We start from the raw sequence: 12,478 nt of genomic DNA, 5'->3' as shown, positions 1-12,478 counted from the left end.
TTGGTGAAATGGACTCGAGCGAGGAGGAACTGTTATTAGTACTTGTAATGAGGCGGAGGAGGAGGAGAAGAATGAAGACAAAACGTTCATTACACATACATCCACTACTACATGATCGGCTGGAGAAAGGATTGTATGTGTAATATGACGATCTGAGACAATCTGAGAAGAAGTTTTTTCAGTATTTTCGAATGTCAAAAACTTCATTTGATGAACTACTAGAAAATGTGAAAGAAGCAATCACAGGAAAAGACACTATACTAAGGAAGGCTATCCCACCAGAGGAAAAACTTGCTCTTACATTAAGGTAGGTACTGTAGTATTATTTTATTTTATTGAAAGCACATTTTATAGATTTTAACTGGTATTAATATACATTACAAAATATTGTAAAACTTTCACTGATAGTTTTAAGTTCATTGTTTCTCTGCCTGTGCTGTTGAAAAGTATATTAAGGACTCGTCACTGTACTCGGAGGCCGCTGGCGAGCACACAGCTGGTGACTCATCGGACAACCTCGACTGTCCTCCAGTGTAGCCTTGAACTGTTCCATGATATGCACGGTCGTGATGCGGATCCCCCGTAGCGTAATTTGGTACCGGCGCAAATCCTATTTCGGACGAAGAGGAAGCAGAAGCGCTTTAATATTGTTGGGCATTAATAATGACATTCATCAAATCTGATTTCACTTTCAATCTTGCATGACTGGGTAATTTTTTTAATTCAGGTACTAAAGACTGCGTAAACAAGCTATCTTCGTCAGCTTGCTGTGATGAATTGTCTTTTCTGGCGTACTTTTCCTTCAAAATGTTATATAGGATATCTTCTTCTTCAAGACTCTTCTTTTCACGTGGCCTTTTTTGCCGTCGCTCAGCAGTTTTTTCACGTGCCTCCTGCTCTAAATCTTTTCCTTCATCAAACTCATTTCTGTCTTCATCATCATCATTGTCAATACTAGAAGTAGTGTTCTTACAGTCAGTTGTTAGGAATCGCAGCTGATCGAAGTAGATATACTTCTTCCTACCAGTTGATGCAGAACCACTCTTTTCTGTTTTTTGCGTTAATAACTCTCTGGTATAACTGGCCCTTAAGCTCTTCCATTTCCTGTGAAGGATTGTCCCTGCAACAAACAAAAACCACCATAATATTGTAATATCTAATATATAAAAATGAATGTTTGTTTGGTTTTGTTCGTATTTTATGCGCAGCCGTACCGTTCATCCGATTGCGATGAAACTTTGTCACTTGCGCGAAATTTATAGGCATAGTACAATTATTAACATTTATTAAAATTATAGTTGCCGGGTGTTTCAGCTGGTTATCTATAATGTTTACGTGTGCGTGCGTGTGTATGCTTGTGTGTAACCTGCATAATTTTGTAGTTTTGCTCCATATGCTTTATCTTTTTTTTACAGGTACTTGGGGGCCGGATCATCCATGATGGACTTACATTTTCAGTACAGAATTGGAGTATCAACTATCTCGTATATTATACGAGACGTTTGCTCTGCCATATGGCGTAAAATGAATCAAAATGTTTTCCCGACCTCTCGAAAGAGGGCCAACTTTCCTCATTAGTGTGGGTGCAGTGGACGGGAAGCACATCAGAATTGTAAAACCCACTTCCAGTGATTCACTCTACTATATTATTATTATTTTCGATTATTCCCATTTAAGAGAGCGTTTGAACTTCAATTCCTTTATTATGATTGTTTATGTTTTTTCTGAGCCCAAATTTTCTTCATGTGTTCACTGTGTTGTTTCTTTCGCTCCGCTGTCCATTTGCATCCTGGTCTCTTCTGTGTTGTGGTGTCAAATTTATGTTTTTTGATGATGTTCCTGAATTCAGTTCTATTTTCTGCATCGTTTACTGTTATGTGTGCTTGTCTGAGGTCCTCTTCAACTTCTTTTATCCATTTTGTTTTCCCCTGCCTCTACTATAATTATAAGAACTATTTTTCCATTCTGTTGTTAGCTGTTTGTGATTCGACGTACAAATTCTTATTTATAGAGGTTGGAGCATATGGGAAATCGTCCGACTCAACTGTGTTTCGTAATACAGTGTTAAATAATAAACTACAAGATGGTACGCTGGATTTACGTGCATGAAAACAACTGTCATTATCGTTTGAAAGACCTATGCCATTCATGTTAGTAGGAGATGAAGGTTTCAGATTGTCAGAATTCATTTTGCGCCCATATAGTGGAAAGTATTTAGACATTAAAAAACGTGTGTTCAACTATAGACTGTACAGAGCTAGAAGGTACATCGAGTGTACTTTTGGAATTCTTGCAAACAAGTGGCACATTTTCTATCGACCACTGGATGTTAAATTAGATTTGGCAGAGTCTATTGTGAAGACATGTTACCTCCTCCATAACTTTGTGCATGATCGTGATGGAATACAGTTTGAGGATACGTTAACTATTCAGGGATTGCAGGACATGTCACCTTGCTTGGTCCATGGAGGAAATATTGCGAACGGTATCAGAGAAGATTTCGCAAACTACTTCATCAGTCCTGAAGGCGAAGTGCCATGGCAGCTGCAAAAAATCTAAGTGCTAGAAATGTTATGTGAACATTAATGTCGTTAGGCCTAAATGTTCATTGGAATTGTATTTGAAATGTGCAGTGTTCAATTATTACCATGTTAACTGTAACAAACCATACTGATGCGTTCACTGAACTGATTAAAACTTGCAATTAAAATTATAATTACAATGCACTTTTTTGTATTACAGTTGTGTGTACCTAATTGAACAGAACCCAAGCACGAGCACTGTTCTCATTCGGGTGTCAAAAACTTGTAAGTCAATAGTATTATGGTAAATAAATAAAATTCATTAATATTGTAACAACATATGCGTAAATTATTGTTATTTTGAATAATATTTTAACTGTATTTTTCGGACCATAAGGCGGAGCGCCTTATTAGACTACAAAAAGACGTACCCTTAATTTTGTTATGAAAGTGTTGAAATAAAACTATTTATTTTATTTTACTTTCATTCGCCCTGTAAGGGTGAGTACATGGTTTCTGCGCTCACCCATTTTGTCCATTCTTCTCACATTGAGAATGCATAACAGTACACTTACTATTGGTAATGCAAAAGAAAAGGGGTGAGGAATAGCATTATCCTTGTAGGTTATTAACCTCCTAGCCTCGTACAGGGGTAGAAAATATATTTCGCTATTCTTGTGGTCCGAAAAATACGGTATTAAAGTGAAAAAAGAATATAACTTATCAATTTTGTTTCTTTCATCTATGCTCTTTTCATCGAAATCAGGCACAAACTTCGTAATAATTTCTTGCCACGCTTTCATTTTCATGACTTTGTTACTGTAGTCATCGCTTTTCATATCCCAAATAACGGGACGACTTTCCACTTCACTTGTAAAATCTTCTGTGTTGATGAACTCTAAACTCATGGCTGCACTGTGTGGAGAACCACTGGGCTCAGCAACGTCTGCCCGTCTGTTGGCAACTCCGCACTGCTGTGTCTGTGATCGGTGTCCCAGTGTGAACACTCCAATACAAGCTAATGCATGTCTGGCGGTGACCGCAGCGAACACAGTGTCGGTGTCCGTCACATGTGGCGAGGGTGAGTCACTGCTGGGCCACTGTGACTCGGTGACTCAGTGCAGTGTCCTGGTGTGAATGCTCCAATTCAAACGAATGTATCTCTATCAGTGACCGTCACCGGTGACCGTCACAAGTGTCCCAGTGTGAAACGAGCCTAAAACTCATCGAATACGTTTCTCCATGTCCGCAAAATAACAGTTTTGTCTCAGTATAAGAAAACATTTTCTGGCTCCATAATGTGCGTAACTTAAATGAGTATACCAAATTAATTTGTTAACAAGCTCGTCAGGAATACATAATAACCAGTTGTTGCTCTCAGGGTGAGAGCGGCGAAACAGAACGTTCTTGCGTTCAGTATAATGGTTTGTAATGGTAACTTTATTCCTATATTGCCAAAGGTGTTTAATTTCTTTCCACACGTCGTCTTTGCTCTGCTCTTGTGCTATGTCTCGTAATGACGACGAAATGAAATTTTCAAATGCAGCTTGTTGAATATAAATGACGCTAAAATTTGCTTGGCAGAAGTTGGTTGCGATGTCTTGCTGATTGTTGCTGAGAGAACGGGATAGTGCGTCTGCTATAATATTTTGTGTACCGGGAATATGAACAATTGTAAAATTAAATTCCTGTAAATAAAGTTTCCATCTGCTTAACCTGTCATGTGTAAATTTAGCGGAAAGTAAAAACTGTATAGCTCTATGATCTGTGTAAACGGTAGTATGTCTTCCATAAAGAAAATGCCTAAATCTGGTAAATGCCCATACAACATATAATGTTTCAAGTTCTGTAACAGAATAATTGCGTTCAGCAGTTGACAGAATTCGACTTGCAAAAGCGATGTTTTTGATTACTGTAGTACCGTATTCTTCAATTTCCTGAAAAATGTGTACGCTTAAAGCGGTGTTAGAACTGTCGGTGGCAATGGAAAAATTTCTGGTAAGATCTAGGTGTGATAAAAGTGGTGCGTTCAACAAAGCTTGTTTCAGATTGACAAATTCTGACTACTGATTTTTCATGTAAAAGTGTGTCTCGGATTTCGTCAAAAGTAATAACATTTTCGTGAACAAGATTCTGTGTGTCAAAAGTATTGCTTACTTCGCTGGAAGATGCAACCTGTACTGTATCTAGTCAAATTCTTTCTGATGTACTGTTATTTGCGGGAGGATGCTGCGGCATTTTAACTATTTGTACTGTTCTGTTATTTCGTCCTGACGTATTAGGTTCAGGATGACATCGACGGTCTGGTTTATTCATGATGATCTGTGGTTGTGGATGATTCTGCTGCTGATAAAACCTACTGTTATTATACGTGCGCTGAAAAGTGTGCTCATTATTTTTACGTCTGTCATAATAATCATTACTATACGACACGTTGCATTACGAGTTGAAGTGATGTGTTTTCTGTACATAGTAATTTCCTTGTTGCTGTGAGTTACTATTTGTCGGAGCCGGCGCTATACGTGTAGGCGGCGAAACATTAAAGCTTGGTTGACCTTGCACATTACATTGTTGGTTAGGTACGCTAACCGGCTGGTTTTGTTGTTGTGGGGAAAACCCTCTATTGTTGCCAAAATATGTTTGCTGTTGCTGATAATTTTGACGATACTGATAATTAAAATATTGTCTGTTATTAAAATTCTGGTGGTTGTCATTCCTGGAGCGTCTATCACCTTTCCTATTGAAATAGCGTGGCTGATCGTAATTACTTTATGTTTGTTGGCCTTGGTTATCATGTGAAAAATTTTTGTTTATGAAAGAATGATCTGATTGCTGAACTTCCAAAAGCTGTAACAGATATCTAAATGCCGAAATATTTTCTTTCTGTTGTCCTGTTAAAAATGATACTCTTAACGATCGTGGTAATTTAGAAATACACAATAGGATAAGTGCTGATTCACTGTATGGCTCAATTAAGTATTGGTTTTGTTGGACCATGTGTTCAAAAAATTGCGTGACAGTGGGAAAGTTTGTGTTCTCATAATTCTGTAAGCTAATTAATTGATCCTTTTTTCCATGCTGTGTCGTCTTCGACCAATACACTGACAGAAAAGCATTCTGAAATTCTTCTATCGAGTAGCATTGCCCCGCGATCGGTCTCATACGAGTTGTCGGTTCGCCTGCCAAAAAACTGCAAATAAATTCAAGTTTGTGTGTTACGGGCCAAGTTGGTGGAAAAGCAAAGCTAAATTGTTGTATCCAATCCAAGGGGTGAATCTGTGTTCTGTAATTTTTAAATACCTTAAATTTCCTAACAGACAGAAAGTGCTTGTAATCAAAATTATCGTCTCTTAATGTCTGAGCAGATTCATGATTGAATAAGAATCTATTTGTCTGTGTCTGTTTCGAATCGAAGTCACGTGCTCTCTGTAGATTACCTAAATTACACTGGTTGTGTGAGTGTGACAAATGTTCGGAATGTGGCGTATGCTGTTTCGTGTTAGGGGTTGAAACATTTTTCATCTCTGTCACTTCTTGCTGTAAAGATGGCAATTTTCTAGGTAATGTATTATTGGACGAACCTATCTCACTGATTGTCTGCTGTAAGTTTTGGAATTCAGGTGTTTGATTGAACGAAATTGGTGACGTATTGTCTGATTTGGTGTCATTGTTATTTTCGATAACATCAATACAACTGGCCAATTCATCGATTTTTTCAGTCAGTGCTTTTACCTGATCGATATTTTTAGTGTCACAAGCATTAATTTGTTTTTGCCTTTTACCTGTGGTTTTGTTCAATTTCTTAACATCTGCTTTGATGACATCAGGATCCTGTATTAATTCTAATTGTTCAAGTCTGTTGGTCAATGTCTGAAAGTCTACCGTGTGTGTGTCTGTTTTTGCTTTAAGATCGGAGATTTCATCATGCACTTCGGATTTCAACTGTTTGATTTCGTCTGATACTGTAGCAATGTTGTTGTCTACGAATGTTTATGCTTTCGTAAACAATTAACGCTTATCTTCCTGTCTCTGTGCAGTAATTGTTTCCATGACTTGTTTCTTTACTTTGTTCTGTTCCTATATGAATTTACGGTAACACGTTTCACTGTTTTGTAAGTGGTAATTAAAACGTTCGTCAATTTGGCTGTTCTGTTGTTCCAATTTCTTGTCGACTTTCGCATCCAGTGTTCGTGAAAGTTCTGCTGATAATAATTTAAACTCGTCGCGTAACTGTGCTGCGTTTTCTGAATGTTGTCTAGTGGCTGCACTGATTTCATCTCCAAGTAATTTTGTTGTGTCTGCATGTGTATTACGTAATTCCTGTGCAACGGATCTAATTTCCTCACTACTATTCCTAGCAAAAGCCTTGATTTCCTCACATAATTGTTCTTTAGTATCATGACATTGTACGGCAATGGCTGTAATCTGTTCACTAAGTTGTTTGTTCTGTTCATTAAGGTTGTCGGGTTTTTCATTAAACTGTTAAAGATGTTCAGTAAGTTGTTTGAAGTTGTTGTCTTGTTTTTCATTAGACTGTTTGAGGTTTTCATTAAGTTGTTTGAGATTTTCATTAAGTTGTTGTTTGAGATTTTCATTAAGTTGTAGCAATAATGCCATAACTCGATCCATGCCAAAATTAGCTGTTGTATTCTCTGTGCTGTGTGATGGTGTATCTGCATGTGTCACGTTTTGTGTAACCATTTGGTCATTGTCTGATTCACAAAAAGGTTTGCCAATCGGATGTGCACTGTTGGTCACTACATCGGAATCAAATAAATCTGACATATTGACTACATGGTTCACCTTCGTTAGAAACATTTATTTGTTCACTACGTAAATTTTGCTAATGAGGTATGTCCAACTGGTCAGCGTTCATTGTAGCGGAACGTGCCGTGTCATCAATTGTCGATAAATTTAGTGTGGACATAATTGAATTTGTGTGTTCATCATTTGAAATAAAATCATTACTGGTGGTCGGTACGCACTGATTATCTGTAATTAGAGGATTATCATTATGATACTGAGTGTCGCTAGTATTATCGGTCAAATAATTCGAGTTGGCTTTCTCACTCATTGCGCATCGCGATGTGCTGTTAGCAGTTTTTCGCGGCATTTTCACAAGTCAAAGTTAAGCACAAAATCAAACAAAGACAAAGCAAAAATGGAACAAATACAATAACAATAAAGAGCAATAAATTGCCGATGATCTGTGAAGCAAAGAGTGACAAATTAATAAGTGCATTGTGGCAGATGAAAACTAACATTAAGTAAATAAGAGCTGATATATAACTGACTACTTCTCAGAAATTCACAAAAAATACGATCCTGGCCGGTTGTCGCCAAGTGTAACCTCCCCACAATAAAACAATATAAATAATATTCACATTTAGGGTAACTACCCAACAGTGAAAATCTGTATAGCATTGACATTTAGTGTAACCTAGCCACAGTTTATTATTCCGTAACCTACCAATAATAATGTGACTAATTTCTCAATAAAATTGTGGCTCACGTATAACCTTTCAATAATTGACTGTGAATTCAAACTGGTAAATTTTGGACGTCAGCAGTGCTGCGTCATGGTCCTGAAAGATCATACTGAATTTATTGAAAACTCTTACCTCAATGAAGTTGCCGGATAACGCATATATATCTGCTCCTATAAGAAATTTTGTGGCACAGCCCAGTACAATGATGGCCGATAGATTTGTCATGTACAAAAAGAAACAACTGATTTTTCTTTACAATCATCAGGATGACCATGGATTGCAGAAATTAGTAAATTCTTTAAATTGAAATGAATGATTGTCAAAAGTTACTTTTTATGAGAAAGATTATTATTAAGAGATTTTTTAAAACATTTACATGGGACTTGATATAACAATACTACATATGCGCGAGGCTGCTTTTACCTTATACTACAACGCTCAGGCTCCACCATCGCTCCCCATGATCGGCCCAGCCAACTCGATACACACGACTATTAACAACTACTTACTCCTATTGACGCTGTTCTTACTGCAGTCAACACTGCTCTTTGGTCTGAGATTCTCTTATAGATTACAAATCGCAGCGCGTGAGCAATCCGTCGAAATTACATCTGCTTGAGTGTGCTAGCAACAAATTCTTTAATCAAGTAGCTCTTACAAGTAGACAGTGAAATGTGTAACAGAACGGGAATTGTAATATCACCTAAATAGTTATCACCGTAATAATAATTTTCACAAGTGAAATGGAAATGGGAACTTTCATAATGGACATGAGACCAGGAGTGAAACACTGAAGGGCAGGGGCTTCACAAAATGCAATGCCAAAATACGATGTGGGGAAACTAGAGATCGCTGTATCTCAGATGAGGAGGTGGCGAAATAAACTGGCAATGAAAAGGACAAGTTATCTTAAAAATGCTATGGGTTTCGAAAATTCGGAAAAGAAGACACAAACGTTGGAGATGGAGGTTATAAGAAATAAAAATAAAGTGAGGAACAATTTTAAGCATAGTAATCATAAAGATAGAGCAAGAAATATTGTAAAAGAAGGTTGATAATAACGACATGAGGCTCGAGAATTTATTTTGCGGAAGAGAAGTGAATTTTGGAATGAATATGAGGGAAAATTCTGTGATCAGAAGAGAGGCCGAGATGGATCTGAATGCATGACGATTTCTAAACAGGCACTAGTCCGTAGCAACTGTAGTGTAGGTGAAAATAGTATACTTGTAGAAACTTTGTGTCAGAGGAAGCAGGTGAAGCTATCTGTAAAGGCGGCGAAGCTGTAGTCTCGTCAGCTGAAGACGAATTTTGCGGTGTATCGTCGGATGTATGCGAAGGTTTTTGTGAAGGCGTCATAACAATAGTCTCATCAGCTGGTGATGAATTTTGTTATCTATCGGCGGAAGTGGATGATTGTTGTTAAAGGGAAACAAAGGTGATGTTTTAGAGGCTGAAGTTGAAGCTACTGATTTAGATATCTCGGAGGAAGGAGTTTCTGCATTTATTTCTGTTGATGGAAGTGAACCCATGGCTTTTGATGAAAGCATAAACTATGAGTGAATGTGTAAGTATGAATTTGAAAGTAATGCGTTAGGTAGGGGTCAAAATGCAAAGTGTTGGAGAAACCTGAAAGGAGGGAAAATGTTGCACAGATTGTTCCAAATTTGGAGCAAATCAAGTGAACGGTGTGATGTAGTAGCGACAATGTATACGATCTATTGATGGAGGCTGAAAGAGTTATTGGTGGTGAATTGTGTAATGTATCAACGAATGCAATGGATCTTTTAAGTAAAAAAGCTTATGAGTTATCGGTGGATATTGATGGTGTTAATTGTTATAAAGGTTGTAGTGTTTTTCAGAAATAAGTTGCTTAGTTTCATTGTGAGAATATTGCAGCTACTGATATCGTTAATTCGGAGGAAGAGAATAGTATATTACATGCATACAAGGATGATGAGACTAGGGTTTTCAGGGTGATTTAAATCCTGCAGATGAGTTGGAGATACATAAGGTGAATTTAGGAATGGATTACGAGATTGATGGTTGTTCTAAAATTATAATGTATCCTATAAATAAGGAAGAAAAAAAGGGACGCTGAAAATGACCTTTTGAGGGAGTAGTATTTAACGAGGGGAAAATCAGAGATGTGCATCGTCTAACTGAAATGGAGGATTTCCAGAATGAGATTTTGACTCTGCAGTGGAGTGTGCGCATATGAGAAATTTCCTGGCAGATTAAAACTGTGTGCCGGACCGAGACTGGAACTTGGGACCTTTCTTCCAGAAGCGCTAGTTCTGCAAGGTTCGCAGAAGAGCGTCTGTGAAGTTTGGAAGGTAGGAGACGAGATACTGACAGAATTAAAGCTGTGAGGACGGGGCGTGAGTCGCGTTTGGGTAGCTCAGGACATGGAGAACGCAGATGAAGAAAGAAAGTATGCGTTTCTCAAATCAGAAAGTGGTTTTCCAGTGGCAGTCACATATTTTGTGAGTAAACATAAGAGTTCGTTGAAACTTCCTGGCAGATTAAAACTGTGTGCCCGACCGAGACTCGAACTCGGGACCTTTGCCTTTTGCGGGCAAGTGCTCTACCAACTGAGCTACCGAAGCACGACTCACGCCTGGTCTCACAGCTTTACTTCTGCCAGTATCTCGTCTCCTACCTTCCAAACTTTACAGAAGCTCTCCTGCGAACCTTGCAGAACTAGCACTCCTGAAAGAAAGGATATTGCGGAGACATGGCTTAGCCACAGCCTGGGGGATGTTTCCAGAATGAGATTTTCACTCTGCAGCGGAGTGAAAATCTCATTCTAAGAGTTCGTTGATGAACAAGGAACAGGGCCCGAATTTTAGCAAGTGAAAAAAATGTAACAAAGTGAGATTCAAGAGATACTCAGACTGGTGGGATAAATGTAAGCGCCAACAAGGGCAGTGTTGAACAGTGTAAAAGAAGAACGGCGTGAGTGTTAATGTAAGTGTGTAAACAAGTGTGTTTCATGTGTAGTTTTTAAAAATTTTTGCAGATTTCTGTTTCGTGTAAAAGGTCAACTTGGTGAATTTAAGTTATGTACAAGATATATTGAGGCACAGCTTAGTGCAAGGAGTGTGTCGACATTGCCCGCACAACTCTTGGTGCACAGAGATCGGTAGAACATAATTCACTTAGTTTTTTGCGAAAGAGTGGACTGTGAATTGTTTGTACTTAAAATTTGGGGCGAAATTTCAAGGTGCTTTTTATATGTGCTACTCGCATTACTTTGTGTGGGTTGCTTGTGTAATGTGAATAGTTTATTTGCACGAAATTAGGTGCATTGAGATCATCAGACCCTATTATAATTTTAATTGCTTGTGAAAGTAGAACGTTGAGCCACGTGCGAAGTATAAGCTATGTTTTTGGGGGTATATTATGCATATGAATTATATAATTTATGTTATTTTGGAATGGTTTTGAGTAGATTTATATATGTAAAGTTATGGGGGTACGTTAGTAGTTCGTTTATGAGAATAATGTCTGGGACTAAGTGGTAATTTAGTGCAAATATTAGTGAACAGTTGCTGAATGTATAATGCGGTTATCTACTGAGTTAAAGTTGAAAGTTAAAGGGGCGGTTTCTGCGCAGGGTACTATTAGTTTTAAAGTTTCTAATTAGACGCTGAAAAATTGAAGTCAAATGATAAAATGTTAGTTGACTTTTGGTCACAAATTTCATAGCACAAAGACGTGTTTCCTACTGGGAACACGGACAGAGAGTTCGAAATGTTAATCTGGATCAAGTGTTTTGCCTGTGCTGTAAATCAGTTTTTTTTCTATCCTGTTTGTCAATATATCGTTTCCACTGGGAAGGCCGTTCAGTGCATGATCTAAGGGGAATGGGACGTCATATGATTATTTATAAGTAAACTACAGTCATATTTTGACAGTTGCCATCATTCAGCACTGACGATGACTGCGGAATGACACATGTTTCGGCGCAGTATGTGGCCAAGGCGGCTGGACTGTGAGCAATCTGAACGTCGACTTCAGAAAACCGATCACGTGCTATGTATGTGCTTGTGAAGCGCTTTGATGCGGTTAAAAAAAGTTCTATCAAATGATCGTAAAAGCGCTAATCACTTTTGAAAAATCCAGGTGTCTTGGAAGTTACATAAAAGTTACATGTTTATTTGGGTATTAAGTTATTTATTAAGTTATGTATGTATTTATTATGTTACTAAGTATAACTAATTTGGTGCGGCTTTGTGCGCCAAATTAGCGAGCTAATGTGCCCCTCTTAAAGTGCAGGTGTGTAGTATTATGTGTAGTGCTGGTACTGAGGAGAACTGAATTTGACTGCTAGGCTGAGTTCGAGGCGGTGGGACGAGGACGTCGCACAACCAGGAGAGCGCAGTTGCAGAGACAAGGAGCGCGCAGTAGGAAATGGAGAAAATACCTAACATCGGAATTTTGACGGCTGCTTATCGCACGGCC

At 38.2% G+C, this 12,478-nt stretch overlaps 1 protein-coding gene and 1 non-coding gene across 2 annotated transcripts; both read right to left on the bottom strand.

The window, feature by feature from the left end:
* Window positions 1-641: 641 nt before the first annotated feature.
* On the bottom strand, window positions 642-2,189 carry LOC126092675 (uncharacterized). The gene is made up of 2 exons (XM_049908434.1): window positions 2,102-2,189; window positions 642-1,120 (listed from the first exon to the last, which is right to left on the bottom strand). Exons 1-2 carry the CDS (start codon window positions 2,187-2,189, stop codon window positions 642-644), a joined length of 567 nt encoding a protein of 188 aa, XP_049764391.1.
* Window positions 2,190-10,546: 8,357 nt separating this feature from the next.
* Trnal-caa (transfer RNA leucine (anticodon CAA)) lies at window positions 10,547-10,621 on the bottom strand. The gene has a single exon. It is a non-coding gene; the product is annotated as a tRNA-Leu (tRNA).
* Window positions 10,622-12,478: the final 1,857 nt, after the last annotated feature.

This window comes from Schistocerca cancellata, chromosome 1, assembly GCF_023864275.1.
Source record: "Schistocerca cancellata isolate TAMUIC-IGC-003103 chromosome 1, iqSchCanc2.1, whole genome shotgun sequence".
NCBI lineage: Eukaryota > Metazoa > Arthropoda > Insecta > Orthoptera > Acrididae > Schistocerca > Schistocerca cancellata.
The sequence above is the reverse complement of the archived record's forward strand: the minus strand, read 5'-3'. Positions and strand labels throughout refer to the sequence as shown.